The following is a 17,135-nucleotide window of genomic DNA, read 5'->3' as shown; positions in this document are numbered from 1 at the left end:
CAGCCCTGCGGACTCCAGTACCCACTGCACTCAACACCCGTCCCTCTGCAGTTTAACCTTGCTGAAGTACAGTACCCACTGCACTGTACTCCAAAGGACAAGGTTGCATATGATACCTGGACACACACAAATCTTTAACTGTCCTGGGACCCCACCTCCTCCTGGGACCCTCCCTGACCCTCTCCCAGTGCTGATGTGTTTTTTTGTTTGCCTCTCTCCTCCAGTTGTTTAATAAAATAATTGTTTTGGTTTCAAAGCAATCTTTATTCCGTTAATTGAAAGCAACAGGCAATTTTCTTAAACCTTCACAGTGCATCGTCTGCACCAATCACAATCACCTCTTAGCACTACAAGCACTGCACTCCCGAACATAGCAACAAATATTAGTGGCTTTCAGCTTCAAATTCAGGGTGGATAAAAATCAATGATTTTTTAAAAATAAATAAATAAAATTGGATTTTTAAAAATTTAAATAGGTTTTCCCATCAAAAAACATTTTATCAAAAAAATCTGATCTAAAGAAAGTTTTAATTAAGGTACCTTTGAGCTATAATGTATCTCATCATGGAATAGGGATCATAAATTCTAATTCTATAGTATAAGACAATATATTCATGTAATGTTTAAGAAAAGTTTTGTAAATGAGTTCCAATGGTTCATGGATTAGGGACCCAATTTTATGAGGTTCCAGGGGCTTGTGTATAGATTATTTAGGTTAATCTTTCTATCTACCGAATGGGACTCAGTGCTCAGTCTAGAAGATACCATCAGAGATGCTTACTTTTGCAGTTCTCAAACTGGATTTGTGACTCCAAAGGTAACATGCTTGTTAACAGTCAAAATGTGAGACAGACAGAAACAAAGGTGAGAAACAACAGGCCTCAACACTATTGCCCCTCTGCAAGGGGGGGAGAATAGATCTGGACAAGGAGAAGAAGTCTGAAGGTAAATGTGAGAAGCGAGGAACATATGCTTTTTTTTTTTTTAAAATATTATGTGTTTGCTGTTGAAGAAAAAAATCCAGAATACGTAATGTCGTCGTTTTAGTTAAATAAAACAAACTGTTTAAATGTCTGTCTGGCAAGAAAATCCTTCAAATATTAATGATTAACCTACTGAACTGGAGATATTTATAAAGTCATTGGGAGGTGAACTATCTGCTTCAATTACCTTTGGTAAATGAAATAACCAATCATTCATATTCTGATATAGCTGTAAAACTAATCTGAAAAGTTTTCAAAATAAATCACTTTAAAATGTATAGTGTGTACCTTCTAAAAATGAAACCTACATCGATCTCCGAGTTGTGAAGAATATGTATTAAGGTTATAACAACCAACAAGAATGCACTTTTATGTAGAAAACCAGGATTAAATTGAGTCTTCCTGACTAGTGATTTAAATCAAATCCACCCTGTTCAAATTGCTGCCTCAAGGCATCCCTGATCCTTATGGCCCTGCACTGCGCCCCTCTAACAGCCCTGGTCTCTGGTGGTTCAAATTCAGGCTCCAGGCTCTGAGCCTCAGTGGTTCAGCCTTGAGTGAAGCTTTCATCCTTCCCTTCACAAATATTATGGAGCGTACAAACCACGGCTATAAGCATAGGAATACTGTCATCAGCCATGTCCAGCCTCCCATATAGACAGTGCCAGGGGGCCTTTAAATGGCCAACAGCACACTCACCAGTCATTCTACACTTGCTCAGCCTGTTACTGAACTGTTCCTTGCTGCTGTCAAGGTTCCCCATGTATGACTTTGTAAGCCACGGCATTAAGAGGTAGGCAGGGTCTCCCAGGATCACAATGGGCATTTTGACTTCCCTTACAGTGATCTTCCAGTCTGGGAAGAAAGTCCCTACTTGCAGCTTACAGAACAGACCAGTGTTCCGAAAGATGTGTGTCTCATGCACCTTTCCAGACCAGCCTGTGTTAATGTCTGTAAAACATCCACGGTGATTCACAAGCGCCTAGAGAACCATAGAAAAATACCCCTTCCAATTAATGTACTTGGTGGGTAGGTGGTCTGGTGTCAGAATTGGAACATGCGGGTCATCTATCGCCCCTCGACAGTTAGGGAAGCCCATTTGTGCAAAGCCATCCACAAAGTCACGCATGTCTCTGGGCAACGTGGTCTTTTGGAACAGGATGCGATTAATGGCCCTGCACACTTCCATCAACACGACCCCAACTGTCAACTGTCCCACTCCGAACTGGTTAGTGACCGATCAGTAGCAGTCTGGAGTAGCCAGCTTCCACAGTGCAATCGCCATGCGCTTCTCCAAAGACAGGGCAGCTCTCATTCTTGTGTCCTTGTGCCACAGGGCTGGGGACAGCTCATCACACTGTCCCATGAATGTGGCTTTCCTCACCCGAAAGTTCTGTAGCCACTGCTCGTTATCCCAGATGTGCATGACGATGTGATCCCACCACTCAGTGCTTGTTTCCCAAGCCCAAAAGCAGCGTTCCACTGTGGTCAGCACCTCTGTGAATGCCACAAGCAATCTCATGTCGTAGCTACTACGCTTGGCGAGATCAACGTCAAACTCCTCTTGCCTTTGTAATTTAAGGAATAAATCCACTGCCACTTGTGATGTGTTAGTGAGAGCGAGCAGCATATTGGTCAGCAGTGCAGGATCCATTCCTGAAGACCGAAGAGGCAGAGTGCACAGTACACAAACCATTGAAAGATGGTGCCAAAGGCAGACAGAAGCACAAGATTTGCTGGAATGCGAAGCAATGCATCACGGCGCACTGGGACTGGACCCAGGATGTCCCGCAACCCCCTCCGCCTTCCCACAATTCTTAGCAGCAGAAGAGGAAGAGATGCTCTGTGGGATAGCTGCCCAGAGTGCACCACTCCAAATAGCGCTGCAAGTGTGAACATGCTATTGTGCACATAGCTGACAGTGTGAACACACGACCGTGGTTTCCCTTCAGTGCTCTCTGAGCTGCGATGTAACTCTGCCAGTGTAAACATACCCTTCAATTACAAACTCTTGTAGGCAGGGAATCAGCCTGTTCTGTAAAGCACCATACATATCTACAATGCTCTGATTAATAGAGGATTCAGCTATTATATTTGTGTATATTTATAACTCTTGTAAAGATCATATTAGCTGCACTGAATTGACAGCCAGAACTTCTGTTTAGCTGAAGAAAGTGTTTACGGATACTAGGAAACAAGCTTTAGGTTTTTAAAAAAAATTAAAAAGCTTTTCTCTAAGGCATCCAAATGTCTGCTGTCAAGTAAAATAGTTTATATTTGACTTATGTGCACATAACTAGTCCATTTTTAGAGGTGAGTTAAAAAAGAAACATCCATGAACACACAAGACCTGAAAAATCTTCCCTCTGATTACTAGGTATCTGGTAAGAAGAAAGTGTTCCATTCTCTCCCCCTTAACTGTGAGGTTATGTCCTTCAGCACTTTTCACAGTTGCTCTATTGGCTGTAGCTAATACCAAGCAAAGCACCAAAGGCAACTTAAGGCCTAGCCTGGGGAAAACTGTACTCAGCTACCCAATAACATTACTTGCTATTGACTTCATTTTTCAACCCTTTGAACATAAAGGACAAGAAAGAGTATTTAAATAATTATTCTTAATTTCAATAGCTCTCAATGTCAAGCATATTCAAATATTACCGCAAGTCCTTTGAAAGCTACTTGCTGACAGGTACAAGATGTTTTTTCCCCTTTCCCTCTCCCACCATAAAAAATTTCTATGTATACACATGGTACGTCAAGATATTTCAGATAAAGATACTCTGCATAAAACCTATTAACCAAAGGACCAAATTTGAAACCTGGCCACTTCTTGCAAAATTATAAAATAAGAATTGAGTGAAAAGCTCAGATTATTTCTTAGAATACAGGTATTCATGGATTTCTTCATACTTCATGTAAAACAATTGTGAGCACACTTTTTTCATTAAAAGTTAACATTTTAGAATTTTTCAGGTTAGAGGTATCAGTATATTAGTTACTTCTTGTATATTGATCATGTGCTGTCGTAATTTATCTCTGCTAAACCAGCAACACTAACATTAAGATGACTGTAAAATAGGTACCTTAGGTGAGATGATACTCTCCACGCTGCTCTCTAGATTACACTCGAACACATGGGCTTTGGTTAGTTTCTTATCCCAATGGGCCGCTAGCCAGATTTTGGCCAGCGGCCCACGCTTGCTCAGGACAAAATGAGCGTAGAACATTGTCCCAGCCGCCTATAAGGTATAAACCTGTAAAGAAAAATATAATTTTTATATTGAATTGGGTTACTGCAAAAAAATCTCACCATATGTGTATATATAGCCTCCAAGTGGCATATCAACATGTTTTCTTTTCAACCAGTAAGATTCTAGAATGGTTTTGTACAAGAAAAAGGACAAATTTTCAAGTAGAACAGAAAATGCCCCAAATACCTTGAAATCTGAAAGGATTTTGTTTAAGATTGAGAGAGTTTTGCTTGCTTTTTTCCCCCATTGGTGGCTATATGTTTACAAGTGTAGATGTTTACTGCATTGGAAACTTGAGCAGGTAAACTAGAAAAAAGTCACACCTACAGAAATGTGGGGCTGGAAGGGACGGGGGGACCTCAAAAGACATTTAAGTCCATCTCCCAGCACTGAGGCAGGATTAAGTATACCTAACATAAGAACATAAGAACATAAGAAAGGCCGTACCGGGTCAGACCAAAGGTCCATCTAGCCCAGTATCTGTCTACCGACAGTGGCCAATGCCAGGTGCCCCTGAGGGAGTGAATCTAAAAGGCAACGATCAAGTGATCTCTCTCCTGCCATCCATCTCCATCCTCTGACGAACAGAGGCTAGGGACACCATTCTTACCCATCCTGGCTAATAGCCATTTATGGACTTAGCCACCATGAATTTATCCAGTCCCCTTTTAAACATTATTATAGTCCTAGCCTTCACAACCTCCTCAGGTAAGGAGTTCCACAAGTTGACTGTGCGCTGCGTGAAGAAGAACTTCCTTTTATTTGTTTTAAACCTGCTGCCTATTAATTTCATTTGGTGACCCCTAGTTCTTGTATTATGGGAATAAGTAAATAACTTTTCCTTATCCACTTTCTCAACATCACTCATGATTTTATATACCTCTATCATGTCCCCCCTTAGTCTTCTCTTTTCCAAACTGAAGAGTCCTAGCCTCTTTAATCTTTCCTCATATGGGACCCTCTCTAAACCCCTAATCATTTTAGTTGCTCTTTTCTGAACCTTTTCTAGTGCTAGAATATCTTTTTTGAGGTGAGGAGACCACATCTGTACACAGTATTCGAGATGTGGGCGTACCATGGATTTATATAAGGGCAATAATATATTCTCAGTCTTATTCTCTATCCCCTTTTTAATGATTCCTAACATCCTGTTTGCTTTTTTGACCGCCTCTGCACACTGCGTGGACATCTTCAGAGAACTATCCACGATAACTCCAAGATCTTTTTCCTGACTCGTTGTAGCTAAATTAGCCCCCATCATGTTGTATGTATAGTTGGGGTTATTTTTTCCAATGTGCATTACTTTACATTTATCCACATTAAATTTCATTTGCCATTTTGTTGCCCAATCACTTAGTTTTGTGAGATCTTTTTGAAGTTCTTCACAATCTGCTTTGGTCTTAACTATCTTGAGTAGTTTAGTGTCATCTGCAAACTTTGCCACCTCACTGTTTACCCCCTACACAAACATCTGCCGGCAATGGTCTAAGTTTACCATCATCCTTGACCATGAACTGTGGTCTCTTATTAGACCTGTCTATGATTCTTCCAAGAGCTCATTTCCTGATGCTAGTCACTAGAATTCCTCCATTGTAAAAATCTTTATTCATGCTTCCATCTCCATTCACCATAATTGTCTACACAGCCTTATCAAGTGCCAGCTATTCAGACCCCAGCACATATGAAATACTACTGACCCAAATTTTATCACACAAAAAATGATCATAGTCTTTCCATCCTCAAACAGTTCCTGTATCTTTTCATTCCAAAACAAAAAGTTAAGATCTCTACTCATTCTACAAGCCTTCCATATGTTTATTCCAGGGGTTCTCAAACTGAGGGTCAGGACTCCTCGGGGTGGGGGTGGGGGGTTGCAAAGTTATTACATGGGGGGGTCGCGAGGTGTCAATCTCCACCCCAAACCCCACTTTGCCTCCAGCATTTATAATGGTGTTAAATATATAAACAAGTGTTTTTAATTTGTAAGGGGGGGGGTCGCACTCAGAGGCTTGCTATGTGAAAGGGGTCACCAGTAAAAAAAAAAAAAAAAAAGTTTGAGAACCACTGGTTTATTCCAACCTTTCTAAAGGACTCTTATTATCTACAGCCCTTTCCCTCTGAGTGTAACATTGTTTTCCTGTTGTCCTTTTGTATAGCAGCTTTGAGAAGGGAAAATATACTGTATTTATAAAGGGACTGGTCACCAAAATATGAGATAGACATAAGACTACAGTCCCACCACTAGCTTATGGGGAAACCTTAATTATTAGTTTCATACGGGTTAAGATTTTGTCACAGGTATTTTTAGTAAAAGTCATGAACAGGTAACAGGCAATAAACAAAAATTCATAGAAGCCCACAGCCTGTCTGTGACTTTTACCGAAAATATTCGAGACTAACAGTCCGAGCCCTGCTGGGGGCTGCCTGACAGCCCCGGCTGCTGCTACTGCAGCAGGCACAGACACCTTCTCTCGCTCTCACTGTACCTACAATGGAGGATCAAACCTATGCCTTTAAAGCTCCTATATAGAACACCTCCCCAGCAGGCACAACATGTGACACTAGAAGCAGAGCAGTTTAATTTGATGCATCAAGCAGAGGAGTATCAATTTCTAGCAAAACTGACAATTGTCTCCTGCTGGAAAGTTTCCAAGATGCAAGGTAGCATACAGAATGCAGGCTTCCTGTGATTCCAGGACAGGTTTAAACCTGTGGTCCCAAAGGTTTACAGAAGTGCAATGTCTAAACTGCAAATAAACTGCAGCTGGCCTGTGCCAGGTGAATCAGGTTCACTGGGCTCAAGCTGCAGGACTGTTTCATTGCAGTGTAGACTTCCTGGCTAAGGCTGCGTCCCAAGCTCTGGGACCCTTCCACCATGCAAGGTCCTCGAGCCCAGGCTCCAGCCTGAGTCCAGAAGTCTACACTGCAATTAAACAGCCCCTGACAACATCCACAGGTGTTTAATTGCAATAGACATACCCTTACATTCTTTCAGTTACTCCACAGTTGTGCAATATTCTGCAACCAGATCTCAGCATGCCCACTCATGTAATGTGTTTTATTAGCCCTATAGTATTACCATAGTACCAACAAGCTCCAGTCACGAACTGGGATCCCACTGTGCTAGACACTGTACAAACAGAACAAAAAACAAACCACCAAAGCAGTTTGTGCCCCAAAGACCTTACAGCACAGGTATAAGACAAGAGACAGATGGATACAGGCAGATAAATGGAGGAGTACAAGGAAACACTGTGACAATATAGGTCAGCATTACAGATAGCGTCTCAGCACATTAACAATGGTTAGGCTGCCAATTTTTTTGCAGGATCATGGAAAAAGTTTTTAAGTAGTATAATGAGTTAAGTTTTACAGATGTTTATAGGGAGCTCCTCCAACATATGAGGGGCCACTGTAAAAAAAGCACTCCTTTGAAGATTAAGGAGTGGATGATGGAGGTTAGCATTACAAGCTGTTCCGAGGCAGGACTCAACCCTCAAGAGTGAATGAGAGATTATAGCTAGGGTGGGGACAGGACTCAAAGGGCCTTGAATGTGAAGGCAAGTAGCTTATGTTTGATGTGATAAGAGAAGGGAGAGCTTGTGAGGGATTCAGAGAGAGGGGGTGATGTAATCAAGCAATGTGCCATGAGAACGATTTTTGCAGTAGCAATCCGAATGGATCTGAGCGGGGCAAATTTGCATTTGTCAAGGCTAGAGAAAAGGATGTTGCACTAATTGGGAAATGAGATGATGAGAGCTTGGATCAGAGTTTTAGCAGTGTGGATGAAAGAAAAGGCCAAATCTTAGAGATCGTATGCAGAAAGAATTGGCAAGAGTTAGAGCCTGAATGCAAGATCTCACAGAGGACTGAGTTGAAGAGGGCAGCCAGGTTACAGGCCTCAGTGACAGGAAAGATGGTGGTATTGTTCACAATGAAAGAAAAGGGAGGTGAGGGGAAGGTGAAGAGCTCACTTTCAGCCATGTTGAGCTTGTTGTTTGGCTAGAAAGATAGGCTTGGAGTAGAGGAAGATCTGAGAGTCACCAGAAATAGTTGTGGTACAGTAACTCCTCACTTAAAGTCATCCTGGTTAACATTGTTTTGTTGTTACCTTGTTGATCAGAGAACATGCCCGTTTAAAGTTGTGCAATCCTCCCTTATAACCTTGTTTGGAAGCCGCCTGCATTGTCCACTGCTTGCAGGAAGAGCAGCCCGTTGGAGCTAGCTGGTGGGGTCTTGGAATCAGGGTGGACTGGCAGCCCCGCATCAGCTCCCCGCTCCCATAAGTTCCATGTGCCGCAGCCGCCCAGCAGGCTATCAATTGCCAGCAGTTCAGCTGTCCGTCCCCCCACTGCCATGTGCTGCTCCTGCCCTCTGCCTTGGAGCTGCTCCTGGGAGCCTCCTGCTTGCTATGCAGGTGGGGAGAGAGGAGAGCTAATGTCAGGGTGTCCCCCTCCCCCCTGCACCCCACCTCCATGGGGGGAGGGGAGGAGAGAACAACAGGACCAGGGTCAGGCCCAAGGGAGCTTCTTGGGAGCACCTGCTGTCTCAACTTGCTGATTAATTAACACAGCAGTGTACTTAGAGGGAGTCAGCCTACTTACAGGGGCAATGCACATCTCTCTCACACAGGGTGTGTGTCTCTGTCTGCCATGCTGTCTCCCCTCCCTCCCATTCTGCTGCCTTGTAGAGTGTGAGGCTACATTAACAACAGTGGGTTAACCCTTGATGACCCAGTCAAAAGCTAGTTCATCATTTAGCAGTAAGGCATTCCCTGGGAAATAGCCCACCCTCTGACTTCGCTACCTCAACCAAGCTTCACAATCATCATCGCTGTGAACAGTATTGTTTGTTTAAAACTTATACTGTGTGTGTGTGTGTATATATGTCTTTTGTCTGGTGAAAAAAATTTCCCTGGAACCTACCTCCCCCTTCCCCATTTACATTAATTGTTATGGGAAAACTGGATTCACTTAACATCGTTTCGCTTGAAGTCACATTTTTCAGGAACATAACTACAACGTTAAGCGAGGAGTTACTGTAGTTGCATTTGTATCTGCAAATGAGATTTCTCCCTCTTCACGTTAACGGTGGGTAGAGAAAGGAACCAAGGACAGAAATCTGTTGCACCCTCACTGAAAGCTGGGGGGAGGGGGGAAAAATGCGGAGGATCCTCCAAAAGACCCGCCAAAGGAGCAATTTTATGGGAATTACCCAGATCATCAAATGAAAGGGGACACTATAAATCAAAAACTGTATTTCTCAGTGCAATGGGTTTAAAAAAGTATTTCACAAATCTATGAGGTGGGTTTGTTGTACAATGAAATATTTCTCAAAAACATTAGGCATAAGAGCATGAAGAAGGAGTGAGGAGTTAAAGCCATCAGCATTAAATCTGTCACAACCTTCCAACTCCAGTTGTAAAAACTGTTCTTTGATTTTTTTGTGGATTGGCATAATCATTAGATTTCACAATCAGTTCAAAATATATAGCTTGAACTTCAGGGAAAGATCAAACATACTTGACTCAAACCTGAAAATCTAATGAAGGCTTCCCATTAAACATGAAAAGCATTATGTGGACCAATAAGACACAAACAACTGTATTCATTCCAGTTCCCTGACAGCACAGATAGCAGCTGCTAGCATGGATATATTGCCACTACTATCTTTCGACAATATTGCTGCACTTGGTCTGCATGTTCCCCACATTAGAGCTACAAGAGGAAGTAACTTTCCAATGGTGCCAGGAACACACAAGCACTAAATGCTAAGGGGTAACAAAGTTAGTTCCTTGTGAGGACAAATTGTTTATTTCTTTCTATTCTGGGAATATACATGGGCATTTTGGGGGAGGGGGGGAAGGGAGAGAGGAAGAAGTGCTCCCCAATGTGACAGGGAAAGGTTTAATCTTTTCACACAAGTCATTAATACAACAAACAGGGCTGGGAACCTATTACACTTTTGTTGTGGGGAAGATGGGGACAGGAAGCCCAAATGGTAAGTGGTCAGCATGCTGATGTTTCACGGGACTAGCACAGAGAATTGCTAAATCTATGCTAGGGTTATGGAGAGCCTGAAACTCAAGGGCAACATTAGAGAAGAATGAGAGTTCCTTGTATCAAGTACACCTCTACCCTGATATAATGCGTCCCGATATAACACGGGTTCGCATATAGCGCGGTAACCCTGGGGCTCAGGCACCAGGGCTTGGGTAGCGCTTTAAAGGGCCTGGGACACTGGCTGCTGCGGGGAGCCCCGGCCCTTTAAATCACGGCTGGAGCCTCGCCACTCTGGAGCTGCAGCAGCAGGGCTCCATGGACGATTTAAAGGGCCTGGGCTCCCTGCAGCAGCCGGAGCATGGGGCTCTTTAAATCACTATTGGATCCCTGCCACCGCTACCCCGGGGCTCCAGCAACAGGGCTCGGGTGGTGATTTAAAGGACCCCGGGCTCTTTAAATCACTGCTGGAGCCCTGCCACTGTTACCCCGATATAACAGGGTTTCACCTGTAACATGGTAGGGAAGTTTGGTTCCTGAGGACCGCGTTATACCGGGGTAGAGGTGTATTGAAAATCTTGAAAAGAGGAAATAAAGTAAATTGCTTCTGGCAGAGATTAGCAGTTTTCCTCCATATATTATGGACGTGCTACCCCAGAAAATTATACATATAAATAGAGGAAAAAAATTAAAGAGTGATCAGACTAAAAATAATTTAACAAATGCATTTATAAGTTACAACATCTTACATTAAAACATTAATTTCTATTTGCAATGTCTACTTTATGCAATGCAGTCTGCTTGAACTAATACACAAGTCAGCATCACTTCTAAGTTCTAATGCACTATCCCAATACTGCAATGAGAATACATTCACATGCAGCTTGTACAAATTTTAAAAATACATTTCCAGTGGAATTATTACTGAAGTGCTCACCAACATTTTATTCTTGGAATCCCCATCTGGGGTGCACTAGTGCACAGGCACCACGCATGATCCTTTGCAGCATGGCAGCAACGGTTGCTGCCTTTTTCGTCACGCTTCTGTCCTCTCTTTTCAGTATATTTTCTTTTCCTTGTTGCTTTCTTGTTTTCTCTCCTTTACTTTTTTTTGGTCTGACTCTTCTCTCCAGAAAAGTGCAGGCAGATGGCGGTGGGGAGAGCAATACGACATTTGATACAACCCAATGCTGAACTAACTGCTAGATGTGCAAAGAGAAGCTTGGGTTGGCATGGTACTCCCTGACTATACACCTGTGCATGTGAGTTGCTCCCGCAGCCAACAATATTAGGGCTCACAGCAGATGCAGGAAGGGTAATTAATTACTTTCAAGTAGCCACCTGGCATTTTAACTAGAGAAGCAATGAATCAGATCTGGGATCCTACAACTTTCCTCTACACCGGGGGTTCTCAACCTTTTTCTTTCTGAGTTGTCGCCCCGGCTTTAAAAACTCCACAGCCCAGCTGTGCCACAACAACTGTTTTTCTGCATATAAACGCTAGGGCTGACATTAGGGGGAAGCAAGCAGGACAACTGCCCAGGGGCCGATGCCACAAGGGGCGCTGTGAAGCTAAGTTGCTCAGGCTTTGGCTTTAGCCCCAGGTGGGGATGCTTGGGGCACCAGGCTGCAGTCCTGCATGGTAGGACTTTGGCTTTTCTGCCCTGGGGTCCTAGCAAGTTTAACGCTGGCCATGCTTGGCAGCCCCCCGAAACCCACTCATGGCCCCCAACCTCTAGTTGAGAACCACTGTTCTACACAGTAATCTAGTCTTCTGCCCAGCAATCCTACTGGACACCTCACAGGCAGCCCCACTCACCTCAGATTGGGAAACTTTCTACTATGATCAAATTTTCAACCTGTCAAGAGATGTCCTTTTAAAAAGGGACACCAAACTGAAGTCTAATCAACTTAAAATTATTTCAAATGCCACAGTCATCCTTGAGCCCTCCTGCCTATTTGTGTTTTGATAATCAAGCATTCCTATTTTGTTTAAAGTGTGTGTCTATGTTGTGTGGAAAGCCCAAAACAATCACAGGAAAACTGACTATACTATGCCTGTACATTTGATGACACCGTGTATATAAAGTAAAACTGAAAAAAAAGAATGTTGGACCGTGGGTCTAATTCACTATGGCAATTCCATCTACCCCAGCATCCTGTCTTGGACAATGGCCAGTACCAGATGTGTCTGAGGAAGGTGCAAGAAACCTCAGAATGGGCTGATGTGGGGGTAATCTGCCCCCCAGAAAGTCTCATCCTAATTCCCAGTCATTAGAGACTGGGTTAAACCTAAAGCATTGTTTAATAGCCCTTCTAAAATTTATTAGCATTAAACTATTGTAATTCTGGAAATACTTGTTAGCCATATAAGTGTCCAACAGCTCTTTGAATCTAGCTAAAATCTTGGGCTCTTCCACATTTTAATCATACACTGCATGAAAAATTCCTTTTATCAGTTTGAATCTGCCATCGTGTTCCTTTGTTCTTAGTTAAGAGAAAGGGAGAGCCAACGTTCCTGATCTATCTTCTCTATATCATTATTTTATATACTTTTTATCATGTTACATCATATTTGTGTCTTAAGGTAAAAAATCCCAATCTTTGCAGTCACTTCTCATACTATAGTTTTTTCATACACCACATTCTTGCTGCCCTTCCCTCAGCCCCTTTAATTTTGCTATAGCCTTTTCTGAGTCAGGTGACCTGCACATAATATTCCAGATGAGGGTATTCAATTGATTTACATAATAGCAGAGTTTTAATATTATTCTCCATCCTGTTACTTGTGCATCTTAATGTCTTCTTTGCTTTTTTGACCACAGCTGCACACTGAGTAGGTCTTCACTCCACAATGAGGCCCAGGCCTCTTTCCAGAGTTAAGTTAATGGCCAGGCTAGTTCAAATTTCCTCCGTCAATGGACATTACTTTGCTTTTACCAACACTGAACTTAGTCCACAGTATCTGTCCATTTATCTAGCTTGGTTAGGTCCCTAAAGTTCCTCACAGTTCTTCTCTATACTTGCAACAAAGAATCCTGTGGCACCTTATAGACTAACAGACGTTTTGCAGCATGAGCTTTCATGGGTGAATACCAGACTTGCATCTGAAGAAGTGGGTATTCACCCACGAAAGCTCATGCTGCAAAATGTCTGTTAGTCTATAAGGTGCCACAGGATTCTTTGTTGCTTTTACAGATCCAGACTAACACGGCTACCCCTCTGATACTTCTCTATACTTGACTAACTTAAATAACATATCTGCCAATTTTCCCACTATACTCACTTTCTCTGATTGTCAATATACTGGGTTCATTTTGTTTTAATTACTGTTTACAAATTCACAGCATGCCACATGCTTACAATGAGTCTTTAGAAAGTAAACTAAGGCCCCCATCCTACAAACACAGGTCAATAAGACTACTCAAATTTGTGAAAGAGAGCATGTGTGTTTGCTGAATCTTGACCAAAGAAACTACTTTTGAAATTTTGCAATATTCTTGTTCAAAGTGTTCAAATTCAACAAATAAGGTAAATTAATTTAAATAAGACACAGCAACCAAAAAAAAACCAAACAACAAAATTTTAAAAAGGAAAATATGTCTTACAGCTGAACTTTGGCAGGCAGGGTGATTCTGGGGCAGGTTTCAGAAAAGCCAAAAGGAATCACAATATCACAGATTCTGACCTCCTGCACATCACAAATCATTAAGTTTCACCCATTTACCCCTACGTTGAGTCCACTGACTTCACTTAAAAAAACATTTTAGTCCTTAGGAGGCTAAACTGTTGCACACCATGAGTTGAGAACAGCAGGGATCCCAAGATCTCTGTGATGGCAGAGAATCGCTTAGTTGAGATACATCCTAGCACACAATCCATGCTTCCTCTCATGCTGCAGAGGAAAGTGAAAAAAATCCCATGGTCCCTGCCAATCTGATCTTGGGGAAAATTCCTTCCAAACACCAAACCTAGTGATCAGCTAGACCATAAGCATGTGAGCAAGAGTCTCTGTACCACTTCCGAGCACCAGTCCATCCCAACTGGTATCCCATCTCTAGGTGTGGCAGGATGCTTCAGGGGAAGGTGAACCCAACCCCCCCACCACCTCCAGAATACAACTGTACATCAGGAACCTGTGTGTGTGTGTGAGATCCTTCCTAACTTCTGCAGACCAGATGAAACCATGAAGACAGGATTAGATTACAGTCATTACAGTACAGAGCTACAAATATTATAAGCATGTAGAGAGCAATACAGGCAATCCTATTGTCCCCAAAACTTCTTCTAACTCTAAAAATCTAGCATATGTAACACGGATATCCCTTTGATGCACCACTTAAACTAATCACTAGCTATTGCATGAACTGTTGCTAGTAGAAAAGCCCTAGATTATCCATCTCTACTAATATAGGGCTGATCTGAACCCCCCAAAATATAATTTTCTAGTGTAAGTGGGTTCTCAAACTTTTCCCTTTCAGGTCCTCCCTTCTAAACCTTCACTTCCCACACGCCAAACAACCCCCCATAAACCCAATCCCAGAGATTACAGTTTCAGCAAAAGGCTCGCGAAATAGTGTCCCACATAATAGTCGACAAGAATATAAATTAGTTGACCCGTACAGAGGGAAGCAAACATTTTTACAGAGTGCCTCTGATCGCTTCACATTTAAAAGCGCACGGCATTCAGACACGCACTAACCCCCCCCCCCCGCCCAATCACCTGTCCGGTGCCCGGACTGGACACGGATCCGATGCCGGCAGCAGCCCCTCACCTCCAGCAGCTCAGGGCCGCACCCGAGGGGTCGGGAAGCGGGGACTTTGGGGCACGTCACCTTCGCTTACGGGGAAGTTTTGCAGCAGCAGCAGCAGCCCCCCCCCCCCCAGCTGGCTCACGTCGAACTGCTCCGCGCTGCCTGCCCGGGGCTCCCTCACGGGCCTCACCCGTCTCGGCTCGGCAGCGGGGCGAGCTCCAGGGGACAGCGGACTAGAGAGCAGCCCGCCCGGCTCCCGCAGGCACTGGCCGCAGCACCCCGCGCGCCTCTGGGGAAGCGGCCCCCGGAGACACATTAAAGCCCCGCGACCCCCCCCCCCACGTCTCTCCGCCTCCCGGACTCGGCTGGAGGGTCCCCAGGAGCAGCGGGCCGGGGCTGCCCAGCCGCAGCATGGGGCGGCGAGGACTAGGCCTCTCCGCGTCCCGGAGGAAGCGCAGCACTGAGCCCGGCCGCCCCCGCCCTTCGGACGGCTGCAGAGCTCCCCGCGGGACGCGCTGCCTGCTCCGCCGGGGCGGGCGCAGCGAGGCCGGCTCCTTACCCCGAATCTTGCGTGGCGGCAGGGGAGGCCAATGCAGCGGCTGGCGGGGCCGGGCTCGGTAACTACACCGCTCCGCCTCCTCCCCGATCCGAGCCACTCAAACAAACAAGATGGCGGCCGCAGCCCTTCCTGCCGCCCAAACCCGCCGTTCAAATCGGCAGGATGTTTACTGTTAAAATGCGCCCCTCCCGGCACAGGGACCAAACACGCATGCGTGGAACTGCAGCCACTATGACGATCAGGGCTCCGGGAGTGCAAGAAGATACCAAATGCGCATGCGCCCCAGCCCTTGCCTTCCGGTAGCAGAACGAAGGAAAGGGCGGAGCGTCGAAAGGTGCTGAAAAGGCGCATGCGTAACCGCTGAAACTCACAAGGCCCAAGGAAAGGGGGCGGGGCTAGGGCCCGGAGCGTGGAGAACGAGCCAAGGAAGAGGAATTGCGCGGGGTCACTGAGCCGGTGTGGTGGAAGCGGCTCGCCCGGAAAGGGAGAGGGCGGTGGTAGCGCCCCCTCTAGGGCAGGAGTGGCTAGTGCAGTTGCTGGGGTACATGGCTGCAGGTCTGTGGCTGGGGAGCTGCATAGTTACAGCCCCTGGCATCAGGCTTAGGAAATACTGTCAACCCCAACACTGCATGCAGGGATCAGCCTCAGGGCAGGGGTGGGGATCAAAAAGCCTGAGTCAGATGACAACCCCCCCTCGAGTGAGATGGGGGGCTTTTTAATCTCATAATTTTGCCGCCAATCAAATCATGTTTTTAGTCTCTTGACTTTGTACATCCCTCCTCTGCTAACCTGATAATTTCAGCCTGAAGAGTCAGCCTTTAGTGCACACACAAATACATGCCTCTCCCTAGTTTCTCAGATGGACAGTCCACTTACCTTCTCCTTGCTCTCTCCACCTCCCCCCGACAGGGGAACTGCCATCCATTTCTATTACTACGGCCCTACCAAATCCATGGTCCATTTTTGGTAAATGTCACAGTCATAGCATTTTTTAAATCTTGAATTTCATGGTTTCAGATATTTAAATCTTAAATTTCACAGTGTTGTAACAAAGCAGGACTATGTATTTAAAAACAGCAAAATATGCACATGTAAAGCACTTAATTCAGCATTTCTCAGACTGGGGGTCCCAACTCAAAGGGGAGTTTTGCAAGGCAATTGAAGGAAGGGCACCGTATTGCTACTCTTACTTCTGCCTTCAGCGCTGCGTGCCCGGCCAGTAGCACTGCTCTCAGGCTTCCCAGTTCTGAAAGCAGTGCAGAAGTAAGGAATGGGACTACTGCAACCCCCCTACAATAGGCATGCAACCCCCTTTTGGGTCAAGACCACCAGTTTGAGAAATGCTATGTACTTTTGTGTACTTTTACCCTATACTATAGGGTACTATGGGGTAAAAGTATACAAAAGACCAGATTTCATGGGGAGACCAATTTTAACAGTCTGTGATGTGTTTTTCATGGCCATGAATTTGGTAGGGCCCTACCTATTATTGTCTTGACTCTCTCACCTCCTATTTTCCCACCTCTCCCCATATTGCCTTCTGTATGAGGTCTGTAAAATGGATCTGGAAAATGATCAGAGCTCTCTGC

General features: G+C 44.5%; 1 protein-coding gene across 2 annotated transcripts in view; it reads right to left on the bottom strand.

The window, feature by feature from the left end:
* The window catches only part of RAD21 (RAD21 cohesin complex component), a 34,445-nt gene extending 18,676 nt beyond the window's left edge, over positions 1–15,769 (bottom strand). The window contains exons 1-2 of one of the 2 annotated variants that reach the window (XM_045006889.1): positions 15,547–15,769; positions 4,067–4,237 (exon numbers count right to left, since the gene is read on the bottom strand). In XM_045006889.1, coding sequence (XP_044862824.1) covers positions 4,067–4,210 — 144 coding nt within the window. In that variant the 5' untranslated portion in view covers positions 4,211–4,237; positions 15,547–15,769. Of the gene's footprint in view, positions 1–4,066; positions 4,238–11,170; positions 11,191–15,546 lie in introns of those variants that run through there. The other variant, XM_045006890.1, reaches the window with a different exon arrangement.
* Positions 15,770–17,135: the final 1,366 nt, after the last annotated feature.

This window comes from Mauremys mutica, chromosome 2 (genome assembly GCF_020497125.1).
Source record: "Mauremys mutica isolate MM-2020 ecotype Southern chromosome 2, ASM2049712v1, whole genome shotgun sequence".
In the NCBI taxonomy this organism is placed as follows: Eukaryota; Metazoa; Chordata; order Testudines; family Geoemydidae; genus Mauremys; species Mauremys mutica.
Note: the sequence above shows the minus strand (reverse complement) of the source record. Positions and strands in the feature narration are given on the sequence as shown.